This window comes from Mustela nigripes, chromosome 8, assembly GCF_022355385.1.
Source record: "Mustela nigripes isolate SB6536 chromosome 8, MUSNIG.SB6536, whole genome shotgun sequence".
NCBI classification, from domain to species: domain Eukaryota; kingdom Metazoa; phylum Chordata; class Mammalia; order Carnivora; family Mustelidae; genus Mustela; species Mustela nigripes.
Window position 1 is genome coordinate 18,405,144 of NC_081564.1, and position 18,784 is coordinate 18,423,927.

The following is an 18,784-nucleotide window of genomic DNA, read 5'->3' on the forward strand; positions in this document are numbered from 1 at the left end:
TGCATCCTATTGCTTTGTTGATCTCAATGCTGATCTCACCTCTGGGTTCTTGAGCTAGTCATGGGGTGTGGACAGGCGGGAGTCACTGATTCTGGCCCCCAACAAGTAACGTAGATCTCTGTATAGGTTTTCGAGTCCAGTGTCAAGCAATGAAGTCAAGTACGAGAAGTGTTCTGAGCTAAGTGGCGAGCTTCCTAAGGAACCCGGAGAAAAGGTAAGGAGCCCCCGTGTTTGGCACATCTGGTTTTCCAGTGATTTCCAGTGATTCACTTACTGGAAAAAGAGCCTAGGAAAGAATCAGAAGCTTCTTGTGAAGCATGAAACACATTTTTTTTTTCTCTAATGCCGGGACTTTTCACGTCTGTTTTGGGTTTGTGATTCTGCACTCCTTAGTGTTAAATATTATTTACAAATGTAATCGCCAGGTTTTATTTATTTATTTATTTATTTATTTTCCTGTGCAAAGAGCAAAAGGGACCTGGCTTTCTTACATATGAATGACTGTCTTATTAAGAAATTAAAATTTAGGTTAGAAAACTCTTAATAGAAACTCCCTTGGTGTCCTTCATTAGGGTCCCTGTTTCCTTCCTTGCCTTGGCTGGTCACCAAGCAGTAGCAGAAGGAGGGAAACTACTAGCAACTAAATTGCTGAAAAGTATTTTTATTTAATCTATTTAATAAGGAGAAGCTCATAAAATACCTACTAGGTCTAACTCACTTGTGGTTGATGCCTCATGCAGGGTTTTAGGTTTTTTTAGAACAGCTTTTTTTGAGGTATAATGGATGTGCAGGAAACTGTATCTGTTTCCAGTGCACATAGATGAGTTTTAATATACCCATGTGCACGCCTGTGAACGTGTATCACTATCAGGATTCCAGACATCTCCAGCACCTGCAAGCTGTTTCTTTTGTAACCACTCCTGGACCCTCCTCCTACCCCCAAATAGCCACTGACCTGCTTTCTGTTCCTATACAGATCAGTTTGTGTTTTCTAGATTTTTCTCTAAATGCAACCAGTGCTGCTTTTTTTTTTTTTTTTGGTATCTTTTCTCTCACTTAGAATAATTATTTTGAGTCGTGTCACGTTGTGTATGTATTTATCAATAATGGATTCCTTCTTGTAGCTGAATAGCATTCCATTGTGTGGGTAGACCATGATTTGTTTATCTCTTGGCCCTGTTGATGGACATTTGGGCTGTTTCCCATTTTGGGGCTATTGCGTGTAAAAGAGCTCTGAACATTTGTGGGCAAGGCTTTGTAAGGATTTCTGTTGTGTTTTCTCTCGGGTAGATGCCTAGGAATGGCTGGATGGTATGGCAGGTGTACTTTTCACTTTTTAGGACACTTAGGCAGACTTTTAAACACCAGAAGTTGGTGGCAAGCACATTTGTGCCCCAGGAGCTGGATCTGAAGGCAGTGCCCACCACTCCTGGGGGTGGGTTTGCCCTGCTTTTACTCTTGGATGTTCTGAACCGCTTCTTTGAAAACGGTTGAGAGAAGTTCTGGTTGACATAAAGTCTCGGATTTTCTCATTAAAATGGTATAGTGGTAACAGCAAGAACAAAGAGGACACTGTGTGGGACACCTGGGGGGCTCAGTTGGTCAACCAACTGCCTTTGGATCAGGTCATGATCCCAGAGTCCTGGGATCGAGTCCCGAGTCAGGCTTCCAGATCCATGGGGAGTCTGCTTCCTCTCTAAACTTCTCCTCTCTCACGCTCTCTCTCACTGTCTTTCTCTCAAATAAATAAAATCTTCAAAAAAAAAAAAAAAAGGACTCTGGTAAGCAAGTGGGACAAAATACTGGTTGTCATTGAATCTAGGGGATGGGTCGAGGTGAATTTATTATTTTCTCTGTAATTTTGTATGTGTGAGAAAACTTTCAAGAGATAAAAGTTAATAAGGGAACCCTTGCTTTATTTAATACAGAGATTTGACTTTTGTAAGTAGATTTTTCTATCAGTAATTTTTTTATTGTAGTGAAAGACACATAACATACAATAGACAATTTTCATTTTTTAAAGAACAATGAATATATTTTTAAATTTAAAAACAATCTTTCTATGTGTGTATACACACATATATGTAAAAATACACACATACACACAATACTAGGGAAAAGTTCTGGAAAGTTCTACAAGGATTACATTCCTCCCTGTCGATAACAGCTATTATTCAGGAAGGGTGCTGGTATTTGAATATCTGAAGTCTCAAAAAGGATTTGAGCTTTGTTTTAGAGGATTCATATATTATTTATGTGAATTTTATGTTATAAAATGTAAACAAAAACTTTAAATGAAAATATTTTTTAAATTCTTGATCTGCAGTAGAGGTTAGCAAACTCTGGCTCTATGTGTATCTTAACCATTTTATTTTTATTTTTTTAAGATTTATTTATTTGAGAGAGAGAGAGAGCATGAGGCGGGGAAGGGGCAGAGGGAAAGGGAAACAAGCAGGCTCCCCACGGAATAGGGAGGCCTATGCAGGGCTTGATCCCAGGACCCTGAGATCAGGACCTGAGCCAAAATCAAGGGTTGGACACTCTGCTGACTGAGCCAGCCAGACGCCCACAGAGCTTTTTAATCACTCCAAATGGAAACCTTTACCCAGTCATTCACTTCCCATCTCCCACCTGTGGCCTTGGACAACCACCAATCTACTTTCCATCCCTGTAGACTTGCCTCTTCTGGACATTCCTTATAAATGGAATCACAAAACACGTACCCCTTTGTGTCTGGCTTCTTTCAGTGAGCATAAGGCTTTGAAGGGGCATCCGTGTTGGAGCATAAATCACTTTATTCCTTTTTATGGCTGAATACCATCCCATTATAGAGATAGACCACAATTTGTGGATCCGTTCTTCTTCTGGTGGACATTGGGTGATGTCCACCATTCTGTGATTGTGAATCCTACTTTAGTAGATACAGGTGTGCAAGTCTTTGTTTGAACTCATTTTCCCTTCTTTTGGGTATCTCCCCAGGAACAGGATTACTGGGTTAGATGGTTCATTCTTTAACTTGTTGAAGTAGACTTCTTTCTAGATCAAGAATGACTAATACGTGTATATTATAAAATCAAGTGGAACCGAGTGCAGAAGTGGAAAAACGGCGTTCTCCTCGTCATTCCTTCCTCCTCCCCTCACTCCCTTACAGTTTGATTTCTATCTTTTCTCCACTGTGTAACTCTATGTGTCTACACATACACACACAGTTGTTTAGAAGCCGTATTGTTTTATAAATACACTGTTCTGCAGCCTGCTGTTCTCCTGCCCACACCTTAGTGCTTTCTGTGTTGTTAGATGTGACATTGGGAGCCACTGCCCCTCCCTTCTGTGGATCCAGGCGCCCTGTGATACTCCGTTGTCTGGATTATGTCAAAGCTCACTTAGCCTGAACCCTACAGGTGGGCATTTAGGTTTGTTTTTGTGTCATTGGCTTTCTGTCTCTGCAGTGCTCCCTCCCCGAGCACTCTTGTTTACCCAGACTTGGGCATCTGAGCCAAGAAAGAGTCTTAGGGAGGAAATTGACCAGATTAAAAGGAAATGAATATTTTAAGATCATGACATATACTGAACTGTCCAAAAGTCATACCCATTTATGTCCTTGCCAGCAGTATCCAGGAGTGTCCATTTTCCCACATCCTTACCCACACTGGGTGTGTTCAGTCTTTGGAATTTTATGGTATCTCATGGTTGTGATTTTAAAAGCAGCTGTTCCGATCATCTCACCACTTCCTTTCTCTCTCAAGTCCCTTAAATTAAGTTGGATTGCTTTTTTTTTTTTTTTTTTTTTTTTTTTCCAGCAAAAGGAAGGCCATGGTGTGGATGGAGTATCTGTCCTGAGAAGCCCCTGGAAGCCTGGTTTGCTCCGGGAGAAGTCTAGGCAGACAGAGCGGAAAGACAGCTCTCACCAAGTCCCCAGCACCTGTCGGGGTGAAAGCTTGAGGAGGACTCTGAGCCCTCCTGACAGCACTACAGAAGATGATGGAAGCTTCCAGACTGTGTGGGCCACAGTGTTTGAGCATCATGTGGAGAGACACACAGTGGCTGACCAGTCACGACACTGTCTCTTGGCCACGCGCCCCAGGGATGGGGCGGATGCCCGTGTCTCAGAAGTCAGACCTAGGCACGAGAGAAGCTCTTGGCTGGAGAAGGATGTGCCAGAAAAGACAAACCTTGTGAAACAGAACTCCAGATGGGTTGAAAATCCCCGTACAGAGAAATGGGGACAGACCGCCCTTCTGAATGGTGAACCCAAAGGGTTTCACATGCCCTTCCCTGAAGAACACCCTTTGGATGAGAAATGCAATAAAAACCCCATCCTCCAACGCTCCGAAAAGCCTCCCCCATCCCAGAGGGTTGAGCCCAAGTATGGCATTGTCCACACGGTCGGCAAGCGTGTACACAGTGAGGCCATCCCCACGGTATCAGAGGAAAAAGCCGTGACCCTGCGAAGTGGCCGATCTCAGCTCTCTCCAAAGGGGAGGCAGCAGTCGCATGAGGTCACCCCTGCTGACCTGGAGTGCAGGCTGGAAGGTCAGGCGGGGTCTGTCCAAAGGGCCAGTTTGATTTGGGAAGCTCGAGGGACTCACGATGTCAGTGGGCTAAAGCCTGACTTCCGAGAGCCGAGGGACACATTTGGGGGCAATTGCCTGTCACCCAAATGGACAGGTGGGGTGACTATGAACTGGCATAAAGCCACCATGGTGGCCAGTGAAGAGAAAGGCTCAGAACTGAGCACCGAAGTCAAGAGCGAGCACCCAGCCAGGCTCTGTGGCCCCGAAGCCGGCTCTGGTAGGGCCTGCCAGGCTGCCATCAGGGAAGCCCCGCAGGAAGGGCCGGATGGGGCCAGGAACAAGTCAGGAGACTGCAGCTCCACAGGAGAAAGGGGTGCCCCCCAGGGGTTCCCTCTGGATCTACCAACCAGGAATCAGGACAAGCCGTCTGACATACGGGCATGGATACAACCAGAAGTGCGTGGGCAGAAGGGACGCCTCGCTATGGCTGCCGGTGAGGGTGAGCCACAACGGGCCCAGGCACCAGAGCCCAAGGCCAAGATGCGGAAGGCGGGTCCCCCGGACCAGAGGCTTGAGAGGTGGCGACGGCGGACATTGCCCCATGACGTGAAGTTTGACGAATTCAGCTTCCTGGGCCCAGAAAACTCCTGGAAAGTGGAGCAGAGACGAACAGACCATTCGAGCCCCACCACCAGTGCCTTAAGGAAACCTGAGCTATCCCCCCACAGGGTGGAGACCCGGGAGTTGAGCCCAGGTGCTTCCCAGGACCCAACTCAGCCAGCAGTGAAGCAGGGGTCATCTTTGGAACCCAGGGCGACATTTTTCGCAGTGACATATCAGATTCCTGATACTCAGAAAGCAAAGAGCATTGTTAAGTCAGGGCCTGAAAACTTGACAGAACATTCTAGAAAAACAATCCTGCCTCCTCCTCTTCCTCTAACATCCACCTTGGTTTCTCTTAACCATGAAGAGCCACTGGAGGCCAAGGGCAGTAACAACTGGACTAAGGGCAAAGAACACCACAGTGCGAGCTGTTCAAAACCTCTGAAGCCAGCAGACCGCCCATCACCTCTTAGCGACAGGACTCTGGATTCTTCTAGTGAAAGAATCCTGGATGCTGAAGCCTTATGGATCCGTCGGGGACCAGAGGATGGCACCGGTTTTCAGAACAATTCGAAGGATAGTGGGAACAGAACACCTCCCAGCAATGCCCCCAAAACACCTCCAGCTTCCAAAAGCCACTCAGAAGCCATTGATCTCATCAGGAGGGACCCTGAGGTGGGCAGTGCAAGGGTCCCAGGGAGGATCAAAGATGGCTACAGATCTAGCGTTCTTGACATCGATGCTCTAATGGCCGAATACAAGAAGCAGGAGGGTCAGGAGCTGGTGGAGGGTAAGCCCACATCGCCCAGCAGCTCAACTCTGGAGAGGCCAGGCCAGCAAGGCAGGGTGGACCCAAGAAGGAGGAGCTGGAAGGAGAGGTCTGAAGCTGAGAGTCTCCACAAACCAGCCAGTTTTGCCGAAGCAAACCACGGTTCTGCTCCTGGCGCCGTCAAGCAGCCAGCAGAAGCCTTGTGGACAGCCACAAACACCGAGCTCAGCCCTCCTCTGTGGGCTCCGCCGCTCTCAGCTCCTAATGAAAAACATCCAGAGACCTCCTCTGGTCCCGTGGGTCCCTGGAGAAAAGTTTTGGGAGTCCCTGAGGATGACAGAAAGGATTTTGTTAGTAAACATCAGAGTGTAAAGTATCAGAATTCCCTAGCCGAGTCAAAGCCCACTCCCTGGGAGGATGTGGGCAGTGGGGCCTGTGTGTTGGCCAGATCCACTCTCACTGACCAGAAGAAAGGGACCCCAAAGAAATCCATCAGCAGGGGAGGAGAGAGCAGTGTGGTCCAGTGGGGTGAGCACCCATACGACTGTGGCAGGTCACTGCTGAATGTCAAGAGGGCCTGTTCAGAAAAGGGCCCCCCTGCCAAAGTCTGGGAGGGCCTGTCTGTGATGCAGGAAGCCAGAGAGAGGAGGCAAGAGCAGCCCAAAGAGAGGTCCAGCCTCCCCAGAGACAGTTCCAAGGCCAAGGAGACCAAAATGGGACCCTGCCGGCGGGAGTCAGGCACTCGAGACATTCAAAAGGTGAGTAGTTAGGCTCTTTCAGTTTTTTTAAATGCTGGTTAGACATATACGCCAGGGGTCTCAAACTCCCATCCCACGTGCGGGCCGGGTGGGTATGCAAATGAACGGAGTCTGGCTGGGTGTGGGGCTCTAGGGAGTGGTGGGGATTGTGGAGGGCAGCTGGTTCTGGACACAGGCTGGCTCCATTTAGTCCATGGGCCACCGGTTTGAAACCTCTGTCCTAGAAGGATGATACTCATTTATTGAGCCCTGCTGTCCTTTCCTGTATGTTGTATCAAGTTCATTATCCTGTCCCTAATGTTCAGTGGCATGTGTAACATTCTGTGAACAGGCAAGGAATACATGCGGAGTGGGGGAATGAGCAGTGTTCTGTGAGTCTCATGGCAATGCCTCTTCTGTGGGATTGAGGTTTGGGGTTTCCATAGAAGTAGTCCCTTGCAAGCAGTTGTTTATTTTTATTTTTTAAGATTTTATTTATTTATATGAGAGAGAGAGAGAACGTGAGCTGGGGGAGGAACAGAAGGAGAGGGACAAACAGACTCCCAGCTTAGCACAGAGCCTGACACGAGACTCAATCCACAACCCCATGGTCATGACCTGAGCAGAAATCAAGAGTCAGGTGCTTAACCGACTTAGCCACCTTCTCGCTGGAGACCTGTGGGAAGTGGCATAGATCACCCCTGACTTGTTCTGTCCTAGGGGCAAGGAGCCTGCAGTATTTACTTTCCAGTTCGCTCCTGCCCTCGCCTGAGACTATTTCTGGGGCCAACAACATCCAGACTCATCCTTTCTGGCTGGTGCCATACTCAGTGGTGGGGAGAAAACTCCTCCCCTAGCAGGACACCATTGCCATTGGCACGTACTTGAGTTGTGGGCAGGGCGCCAAAATGTCGGCGGCGGATGTGATCAGCTTGTACAGACGGAAAAAACCCAGACTCAGAGAAGTTAAGTAAATTGACTTGGGTCACACAGCACCAGATGACAGCCTAGGGCTTGAACCCAGGTCTGGCTTGACACCCAGGCTTTCAAGTAAGCTCCTTGGTGGTGAACGAGGAACCTTGAATTTGAGGGAAAAAATCTGAGTATCAATCCCCGTGTCCCTCTCACCCACCCTCAGCATTCCTTCCATCTCATGACTATTTAGTTCTTTTCTGGTCCAGATTCATATGGAGTTTCTTTCTGGAAATACAAGCAAACACAAACACAAATTCTTCTTTTTGCCTCTCTTTTCATCAAAGTGTGCATTCTTTTTTTTTTTTTTTAAATATTTTATTTATTTGTTTGAGAGAGAGACAGTGAGAGAGAACATGAGCGAGGAGAAGGTCAGAGAGAGAAGCAGACTCCCCATGGAGCTGGGAGCCCAATGCAAGACTCGGTCCTGGGACTCCGGGATCATGACCTGAGCCGAAGGCAGTTGTCCAACCAACTGAGCCACCCAGGCGTCCCCAAAGCGTGCATTCTTTAACAGGGGGTTGAAATTTTGATTGCATGTGGACGGAACCCACCCTGGCTTCTTAGACTGAGGGAAGGGCAAGCCCTTTCCCTGAGGGCCTGTGCCTCAGTTTCCTCATCTGTAAAAAGAAAGTAGAGGGTGCAGCCTGGACAAGGATGTTGTAGAAATGAAACAGTGGGCTGAGACCAAGACAGATCATTACACAGAGGGTCACCTAAGGCTTTCCAGGTACCACGTTCAGACCCAACTCTTCTGCTCACCAGCTGTGTGTGAGGTAGTGACCTTGCCTCAGTGGGGCTCTGATTCCTCAACAAAGACTGACAGAAGTTTCTGCCTGGCAGCTCTGTTGACAGGCTGAATGGAGACACAGCATGGCCTGGGCCCCCAGTGGGCGCGAGGGGAGGGCCGTCCGAGGAGGGGTTCCACGAGGCTGTTACCGTGGGCACAGTGAGAGAAGGGGAGGACAAGGAAATGTGACACCTAATCCATTTGCCAGCGCCTTGCTCAGGGGCCTGCTGGCAGCGGGAGAGTCAGGGTAGCGTGAAAGGGGCCCCTGGCCCAGCCTTGGATGCCCGCCCGGGGTGCGCAGGCCCCAGGAGTGCTCGTTGTCAGGGGATCTGTTTTCTCACCGAGGGATTGGGAAGCCTTGGACCAGCTCCCTGTTTCCCTTCTCTCCTGCCCAAGCAGCTTTGGTTCCTGACCTTGAAAAAAAATAAATGAAAACCGCACAGCAGTCCAAAATGTTGGTTGTTAAAAATCCAGACCTCACCAGAGTGTATAAGAAAGTATACCCCTAGGCCCCTTTCCCTTCCCTACTCCCCCGATGTAGCCATTCTTCGAGATCTCTGGGGCTTTCCTAAACTACAGAGTTGTGTGTTTGTCACCGGACATCATTTTTTGTAATTGTATTTTTCTTACTGCAAAAGCAGTGGATGCTTGTGTGAAGTTGAACGTGTTCTAGTAAGCATACAGTTTGGAATGAGAAGCTCTCCTAAATAATAAGTGTGGGGTGCAGGCTTCTAGGCCCATCTGAGACTCCTTCCGCCCCAATTGTGCCTAGCTCCATGGGTAAGGAAGCCCAGCCGGGTACAGAGAACCAGTAAGTCACCTGTTGTCTTATGGAAACATGGCAGTATCCTAGAGACAATCTTACATCTTGCTTTCTTTAACTTAACAGTAAAAAACACAAAAACAAGACAAAACAAAACAAAACAAAAAACCCGTGTGTAGACATTTACTTTATTATTTTCAGGGGCTGCCAAGTATTTTATTAAGTGACTAAGCCCAAACTTTTTTTTATCCGGACACTTGTTCATGGATGTTTGGGTTGGTTGGAGTTTTTGTGTCAGAAACAGAGCTTCAGAAAGCATCACAGTGCAAGCCTTTGCTCCCCTGGATCAGGCTTTCTGGATTCACAGCCAGTGCTGCCCACAGACCCGGGTGTGATTGTACTTAAAGTGATTCCTCCCCTCCACCTCTATTCTTTTTTCTTTTTTTTCTTTTTCATTTAAGAAGCATTTATCAAAACTTTGTCCCAGGCCCGATTGCAGTATTCTATTTAATTAACTGGTTTATTTGAGTTTCAAAAGAGGAAACTTTTTCCAGAGGCTCTGAAAATACTTAAAGGCGTGGAGTACCAGCCCTCTTGTCCTCCTGTCACCCATCCTTAGCATTCCTCCCATTCTACGACCCCTTAGCTGCTTTTCTAGTCCGTATTCATGGAGACTTTCTTCCTGAAAATATAAGCAAATGTGAACACAGATGCTCTTTTTTTTAAAGATTTTATTTATTTATCTGAGGGGGAGCACAAGCAGGGGGAGAGGCAGAGGGAGAGGGAGAGGCGGACTTCCCACTGGGCAGGGAGCCCCATGTAAGAGTTGATCCCGGGAGGTTGGAGATTTATTGTGAAGCAATGTGTGGTCAAGCCACTGGCCCATGGCCTGATGTGAAAGAGGTTGGAGGTATCAGAGAGAAGCACCTCGAGACCTCTGCTCATTTACTACATTTAATAATTGGGCTCACCTTGTCCCAAGCCCCACTGTAGGCACCCGAGCTGCTGGGAGGGACCAGCCCACTGTATCAGGCCACGCAGTGCAATAAGGCAGCCACCAGCCATATGCGGCTCTTTCAGTGTAAATTAAACAAGAGTAAAAATTCAGTTCCTCGGTCCCACGAACCACGTGCAAGTGCTTAAAAGCCACAGGTGGCTCATGGCAAGTGTATGGTATAGCCCAGAAAGAGATCGTGTCCGTAATGACAGAATGTGCCAGTGGAGGGCTCTGGTCCAGGGGGCAAATAGACCTCAAGTGAGTGAGAGGAGAAAGTCCTGGGGAGATAGAAGAAGAGCTGATAGGGAGGTGACTCTGAGACAGTGGACAGGGGAAGGTCTCCTTGGTCCCATGGATGCTGGAAGGGTGCCAGTGAGCACAGGGGGCCAGGGCCAGAGCATAAGGGAGCCACAGATTTTTAAGGCTCCCTTGGAGCCTTTCCTACGTACCATTTATGTCTTACCAGCAGTGGGTGAGGGCTGATTTCTCTACGTCCTTTGTTAACAGTTACCTAACTTTTTGATTCTAGCCATCTTCCTGGGTATAAAGGTATCTCATTGTGGTTTTGACTTGCCTTTTCCATGACCCATCTTTCCATGTGCCTATTTGACCATGTGTGTCCCTTCTTTATCTGTTCAGATCCTTTGTCCATTCTAAATTAGGTTATTGTTCTTTTTATTGTTGAATTGTCATTACTCTTTATATATTCTGGACACAAGCGCCTTAGCAGACATAGGATTTGCAGAAATCTCCTCCCATTCTGTGGGTTGTATTGTTCGCTTTCTTGATGGTGCCCTTTGAAGCACAAAAGTTTTTCATTTTGATGAACTCCAGTTTATTTTTCTTTGGTCACTTGTTCTTTTTTTTTTTTTTTTTTTAAAGATTTTATTTATTTATTTATTTGACAGACAGAGATCACAAGTAGGCAGAGAGGCAGGTAGAAAGAGAGAGAGGAGGAAGCAGGTTATCCGTGGAGCGGACAGCCTGATGCGGGGCTCGATCCCAGGACCCTGGGATCATGACCTGAGCCGAAGGCAGAGGCTTTAACCCACTGAGCCACCCAGGCGCCCCTGGTCACTTGTTCTTTTGATGCCATATCTGAGAAACCACTGCCTAATCCAAGGTCATGAACATTTACACATGGTGTGTTTTCTTCTGAGGGCTTTCTAGATTTCACTCTGGCCTTGAGGGCTTTGATCTATTTTGAGTTGATTTTGATTTATGATGTGAGGTTTGCAAGCATATTTCGAAGGCAGAGTCTCAGCTTTGTTGATGAGGTGGAGAAAAGTAAAAGAATGGAGGGCGACCTGAGGATCTTGGCTGGCACAGCTGGGTGAGGGGCAGGGCCAGGGAGGAGCAGTTTTGGAAGGAAGGGGGCCCATGAAAGCTGAGATGAGTGTGTTCAGGGTGGGGGTATGTGGAGTTTGTGGTGGGATCTGCAAGTCAGGGGGTCCCAACATGGACAGACAAAATCGGGAGTTGTCTGTGCACGGATGTGATGTATTTAAAGCAAAGCGGTATTAAGAGAGATCCCTGCAGGAGTGATGGAGCAGGAAAAGAGAAGGTTCTAAGGCTAGCCCTGGATGAACAGACATCCCTTTGAGATGCAGGGAGGCTGAAAAGCAACAGCCAGGAAGGAAGGAGGACACAGAGGGTCTCATAAGGCATCAAACACAGAGTTTGCGAGGCAAGGGATCCAGAAGCCAGCCTTGTTCTTTACTCATGTTATGTGTTCTTAAGTAGATGCCTTCCCTCTCTGGGCCTTCCTTTCCTTACCTGCAGGGGGAGTGAACTACAAATTACTGGCCTGTGAGTGTGTCCCCTGTATATGACTGGCTGGGACAAAACCACAAGATTCAGACTAGGATATCTAGTACTGCCTTGTTTGTATATTACTTCTCTCCATATCTGTGCTTCTGTGCATATGTGTTTGCAGGCATGGAGAGGTGTCTGACATGAGGTCACCAAAAGTTACCAGTGATGGTAATGAGGAGGGCTCCCCAGGTACCAGGCATGGGGGAGAGGATCCTGAAGCAAGGCAGGTGCCCAGGACTCATGCACAGCACCCCCTGGCAGCACTGTGTCATGCACTTCCCGTGCACAGCTCCTCCCTTGGTTCTCCCCTGAGCCTAGAAGCTGAGCACTGTTATCAGGGGCCTTTCCCCACATGGTCAAGGCTCAGCAAGGTTAAGACACTAACCTGAGGCCACACACAGTGATTAAGTGGCTGAGTCTGGCCTGAACCTCGACCCCACATACTGCCTCCCATCAATAAGGTGGACCGCCATGGGATGGGGTTTCTGGCCCTTTCATTTTCTATTTGCCCTTTTAGGCACAGAATGGACTCTCTGGCTGTGACCTATTCTTCCTGTCCATGGAAAAGCGCCAGTAAAGTCCTCTGCTTGTGTTCTGTGCCTCAGGTGCTGCCACAGAATGTGGAGAAGGAGGATGCCCTGCCAGACAGGGAGCAGCCGCTCTGGCCGCGGTCACCCGCAACCTTGGGCCCCCGGAGAAGCCACAGTTTATGCAAGGACAAGAGGAGTGGGCCCTTTGTGGTGAGTGATGCCGGTGCGGCCAGAATGGGACTCGCGTGGGGTTGTTGGGCATCAGACTCTTCTGGGAATGCAGTTGTGTGGACAGTCCAGGCTGGCCCAGGGGCCCGAGGAGGCCAAGGGGGCACAGGTGCCTGTCTAGGAATCTGGTGTTGCCAGACTGGCTGCGCGGTGGTTCTCAATGGGGAGGGTGTTGGTGGTTCTGCCTTCACTCCTCTTGGGTTTCCGGCCCAATGCAGAGAGATAACCCCAGGTGCCTGGCATGGAGCAGAAAAGAACATGCCCTGGGGTCTGAAAGTTCTGGGTTCGAGTCCCAGCACTGTTTCTCTCAGTTTCATTTAGCAGCTTACTTCTTTGTACTTTGGTTTCGTTGTCTAGAAAACAGGATCCTGATTTCTGTTTCTTTTGCGCCAGTGAGTTAATTTAACTAAGCTGGTCCTGGAGCCAGATCTCCAGGGCTCAGACCCTAGCTCTGTGTGCAGAGAGGTGTTGGGTCTCAGTCTCTTCATTGTGAAATGGGGATAATAACAGCATCTACTTAACAGGGTTGTTTGGGGCTCAGAGGAGATAAGGCAGCAAGAGTTCGGCTTAGTCCTTGGTGCATGGGAAACATTTTCATGAGAGTTACCATTATCATTGTTGTTGTTGTTATTACTCTTCTTCTTCTTCTTCTTCTTCTTCTTCTTCTTGTCCCCAGGCCCTGTGTGGGGAATCATCTCAGATAGGCATTTCTTTAAGGAGGTAACCCCAATCCTACTCACAAGGTCATTTGGATCACAAGCTCCATGCATTTCAAGGGTATCTGTGTCTGATCTTGGATTGGGAGACAAGGGATCCTGTAGCATCGGAATCCTAGGTTCCATCCCTCTGGCTTTATGGTCATGGGCAAGAAACTCCACTTCCTCGAACCCCCATTTGCTCCTTTGCAATATGGCTTGAAGACGATGCCCCGGGCAAACATCTATGCCAGCATCAGGGGGGTGATGGCAGGGCTGGGGGCCACAGAGCCAGAGCAGAAATGTAGACCTCGGCTATCTGTCCACTGAGCAGCCCCAGAAAGCCTCCTTGGGTGTTGAGATCCCAGCCACAGACATGCTCACACATTTGAAACCTGCCTGGTTTTCTTTTTAAAACGTTCTTTTCCACTGATTTCTTCCTGACTCTTTTCTTGTTGCCTCCCAGGCGGCACCGACTCAAGCTTATCTGATTGTACTTGAACTTCTGTGTGTGTATGCGAAGATAGGGGTTATGGAGAGAAAAGCATTTAAGGCCTGTCTTTTTATAGTCTCTGCTTGCTGGCATCCTCCCTGGTGGCCCGGCTCCCACTTCCACTCTCTGTAATTGAGGAGCCTTTGTCCTTGGAGTCCCCAGGTGGCTTGCCTTGGCTCTTTCCTTGCAGCTCCCTGAGGGCCCTGCCCTGTTGCTTCCTGCTTGTTTATCTTCTCCAATGTAGGTGGGAAGGGTGAGGGCCTCAGACCTCCTTTCCCTGCCTTGAGGACTTACACCTGCAATTCCAAGGAGTGGCCACCAGGGGGTGGTAGTGTCCGACTCACTTTAATGGGGCACCAAAAGCCTCACTCCAGGGGCCCTCAGCATTGGGCTCTGGAGGCTAAGTGGCTTCCAACTCTGGCTCTGCCACCGTGTGACCTGGGATGAGTGATCTGATGGACCTCAGTGAACCTCAGTTTTTTCTTCTGTAAGGTGAGGATGGTCCTTTCTGGCCTCAAGGGCATTTCTCTGAACTCACTCAGCACTCCGAAGAGGGAATCCTCAGCGAATGCTGGGGCTGCAGTGATAGCTTTTCCTTCTACCTCCCCTGCCTCCTCTACTCTCCCTTTTCTTCAGCTCTCTCATTGTAAGAGGGGAAACTGAGGCCCAGAGTTAAGGCCTGACTTAAGGTGACTGTCAGGTGAGGACCTGGGTCCCGAACCCTCAGCCCTGCTGGCCGCCTCTATACCTCTGGAAGGCGGTCAGACCTGTGTTTTGTACTTCCTGATGTGCTTGGTGGGGGAGTTCCCCCATAAATGGGGTCTGCTGCTCCCATTGCTCTCGATTAATGACTTTGTGCTGCTGGTTTCCATTTAGGTTCAAGTTCATCTCCATTTTTTGAGACTGTGTCTCAGGACTTGTCCATCCCCACTCCAGTCCTCATGTGAGGAAGTATGAATCCCATGTCATAGAGGAGGAAGCTGAGGCTCAGAGAGGTTAAGCCACTTGCCCAAGGCCACACAGCATGTGGGGGAGCTGGGGTGGAAACCAGGCATCTTCTGCTTCCATCCTGGGACCTGGGCCCTTTCTGCCACAAAACTGTGTCTTTGGCCTGCTGCTAGACCCTGCCAGCCCCTCTCTGGGCCTGTAGTACTTGGCGCATCAACTCATGAGGGAACAAGACAACCCTGACCCTGGGGGTGAGAATATGGTATCTGTTCAGCCCAGGGTTGGCCGCCAGCTCTTCTGCCATGGTCGCCCTGTGAAGGGTGCCTGGGACTTGCCAGGGCTGATGCTCTGCTGATTTGCAGAACCATGCCCACACCCAGCTGACCCACAGGCTGGTCAGACCCTGAGCACGAGGTCAGACCAGTATGGCCGCGGCATTTAATAGAGGCAGCGAGCAAGTGAGTTTACCACTCAGGGCCTCTCTTTTCCTCCCCCATAAAATCATAGGAATCATAGTAATAATAGTAATAATAATGCCTAACAGCTTATGATGCTTGATATGGAAACTAGTATTATCCCCATTTTACAGATGGGAAAACTGAGGCTCAGAGCCATGAAGTACCTCTCCCAGGTTGGAGCCATGCCGAGATGATGTTTGTAGTGCACTTAGCACAGTGCCAGGTGTCTGCCTGATAAACATTAGCTGTTACTATCATATTGTTGTTTATTTGCTCTCAGTTTCTTTTTCTTCTACGTTCTCTGGAATTGCTGCTAGTTGGAACAGGGAAGTGCCTCCAATCTTAGGAATTTTTCTGCTGTTGAAGAAGCTGAGGCCCAGCAGGGGGAGGTGTCTTGTTCAGGGAGAGTCCAATGGTACTGGGACAGAGCTGGGACTGCAGATCACCTTTCCGACTACCTGGCTGGTGCTTGCTGCTCCCCCGCTTCCCTATGTAATAGGACCTTGAGTCCTTGTGGAAAATCTGAGCCCTGTGCTGGGCCTCATCCCTCACCCATCCATGGATGGGTGCACCCTCCTTTCCCCCAGAAAATGAGCCTTTGGTCGGCACTCATGCAGGGATCATAAAACACAGTGACTCAGTTGTGGACCATGACCTTGGGTCATGGATTGCCCCAAAGGCCCCTCCCAGGACTAAAGGTCCAGATTACCTGCTGTGGGGGTTCCCTATCACGGGGCAGGTGGCGGACCTCTGCTAACCTTGAGAATGTTCTCTCAAATCTCCTAACCCTTGGCCAGCATTTGCTGGCTCATTTAGTGATGGGCTCATTCTCTCAGGGGCCCACTATGTGCTAGGCCCTGAATGAGGGGTATTGGAGGTTTTCCCAGTCCCCCTGGGGTTACAGTCCAGGGTTACCTGAAGATGGTCTAGGAGGGTCTAGTTAGGTAGAGGGGGAGGAGAGGAAGGGCACTCAGGAAGGAGGAATAGCATATGTAAAGGTATGGTGGTGGCGTGATGTAAGAGGCATGTTTGGGGAACATCAAATAGTCCAGTTTGGCTGGAGTGGAGTGTTGGGGAGGGTTTCGGTCTTTTTTTTTGGCAAATTTTTATCTGTATGTTCTTCATGCTGTGCTGGGCATTACACCAGCAGTAAATTGCACCAGTTACAAACAAGACACAGATACATAAGAAGGTAGATAAACAATTGCAATGGTTTCTAAGAGCTCCTGTTCATTGAGCGCTTACTAGTGCTAGGCCCTGTATCAGGTGCTTTCCCAGCATTCTTTCATTTAATTTGTTCAAGGTTCAAAGCCTCTCAGAGAGCAGGCACTCTTGTTTGAAGTCTTGAAGGATGAATGGGTGTTTGCTAGATAGGTGTGGTCTGGGAAGAGATGGTTTGCCCCCATGGAGGGAGCTTGGGCAAAGGTTCAAGGGTGTGAAACTGTTCTACGCAGTGAATGTGATCTAGAGTCTTATAGACTCTAGACTAGACTCTAGTCTTATAGACTTATAGATAGCTGGAGTCTTATAGACCTTGATGCGTCTTGTGGGACACCCCTGTGTGTGTTTCAGTGCCAAATTCAGACTCTTCCTACATCTCACACTGAGGAAACCAGATGCTGGTTTTTGAAAGATGGCGCCACCTCCTGGCAGTTCAGCCCTCGTGCGCCTTCTTTGTTCAAGGATCTGCCTGGAGCAGTTCTGAAGGTTTGAAAAGCACTTGAACCCAGTAACTTCATTATAGTGACTGGAAGATTGAGGGGAAAACCAGTTGGGATTCTAATGCAAGTCTTGTGAATGCAGTCAACTTGAGATAAGAGGGAATTTGTGAAATGACTCCTAGTGGATATATTGTTGGTCTTGGTTAGATACTCTCTTTGCATTTCATTTGGTTGCCTAGGTATTCAAGTGGGAAGGGGAAAAAAAAAATGGAAGAGTCTATATGAACTGTTAGAAATAACTCATCAGAGATTATGCTAAAAACTAGCTGTGAATAAAGATTTGATGGTTTTTTATTTGTCCATGATATGGACTTTTCTCCCTATAACTTGTTGCTTGGCATTCCCCAGTTTGATGCTGGGCCTGTGTTGATGTCATTTGAATTGAATGTTTCAGGAATGTGGCTCACTGGCTTAATTAAAAGGGCTAATTTAATCACACACAGCAAGATGTAATGAGGTGGGTAGCTGTTGGCTTGGCTCAGCATCTCTGAGAGTCCCCTGGGCTTTCCCTCATGCTTTGTGCCTCATGGTCCTAAAAGGGCTGCCACTTTTCCAAGAATTAATTCCACTCTCTGGCAGGAAGAAGTGGGGAGTCAGAAGGGCCACGCTAGCTGAGTTTGCAAGGAAGGAAGAGCTTTCCCCAGACCACCCTCCAGAAGACTTTGACTTACATGTCATGGGCAAGAACTGGGTCACATGGCCACTATTAGCTGCAAGAGAGTCTGGGACAGTCAATGCTCAAGACTTCTGGCCTCCATCATGGAAGGTGGCTAAGTTGGATATGGCTGTTGGTCTTTCAACAAATAACATTCTTTTTTTTTTTTTTTTTTAAGATTTTTATTTATTTGACAGACAGACCACAAGTAGGCAGAGAGGCAGACAGAAGGAGAGAGGAGGAGGAGGCAGGCTCCCTGCTGAGCAGAGAGCCCAATGTGAGGCTCGATCCCAGGACCCTGGGATCATGACCTGAGCTGAAGCAGAGGCTTTAACCACTGAGCCACCCAGGCGCCCCAACAAATAACATTCTTTAGTACACAGTCTGAAAAAGAAAATGGGAACTGTCAAGTCCTTGTCAAGGAAGACTTGGCCTCCAAACCAGGATTTGAGACAAGAGAGTAAATCTATCTAGTGTCTGTATGATGTGATATGAGATGGGTGCTGTGCACTGGGCCTCTGGGATGGAACAATTTTGCCCTCCAAGGCCTCCATTCTGCTGGAAAGTAGGGCTCAGAGACAGGAAGAAAGGCTGATGTGGAAGAGACAGGCTGGGTGGTAACTGGCTCAGAGGCCAGAGTGACCTTCCTTCCTGGGCGAGGCAGAAGAAGGATAACACACCAGCTTTAGGATTATGAGTGTGGAACCTGAATGGTGAGAAACTTGTTGATACCCTGTGCTCTTAGGAGGCTCAGGAATCCTGACTTGTGGCTAATTCCATTTGTTAATTGTTCCATGTCTGTCACTGCTGGGTTGAGTAATTTATGTCTCAACTGATTAAAGTTCCTTTTCTGGATTAAAACCAACCAGACCAGAAGGTTTCTGATTCCTAGGTCTTAAATGCAAATGCTTGACTGTGCCTGAGATTTTGTACTGGGGGTATTTTGTGTTCATATGTTTACCCAACTACCACCCACCCATTTATCAGCTGTCCATCCATCCTCCCATCCATCTATCCATCCATCCATCCTTCCATCCTCCCATCCACCCATCCATCCATCCATCCATCCTCCCATCCATCCTCCCATCCATCCATC

The 18,784-nt window shown here is 48.4% G+C and overlaps 1 protein-coding gene across 8 annotated transcripts in view; it reads left to right on the forward strand.

Annotated features, from left to right (window-relative positions):
• The window catches only part of KIAA1671 (KIAA1671 ortholog), a 182,220-nt gene that overhangs the window by 59,068 nt on the left and 104,368 nt on the right, over positions 1 to 18,784 (forward strand). For 7 of the 8 annotated variants that reach the window (XM_059408686.1, XM_059408690.1, XM_059408683.1 and 4 more), the window contains 3 exons: positions 127 to 214; positions 3,801 to 6,644; positions 12,566 to 12,700. In XM_059408686.1, coding sequence (XP_059264669.1) covers positions 127 to 214; positions 3,801 to 6,644; positions 12,566 to 12,700 — 3,067 coding nt within the window. The remainder of the gene's footprint in view (positions 1 to 126; positions 215 to 3,800; positions 6,645 to 12,565; positions 12,701 to 18,784) is intronic. The other variant, XM_059408685.1, reaches the window with a different exon arrangement.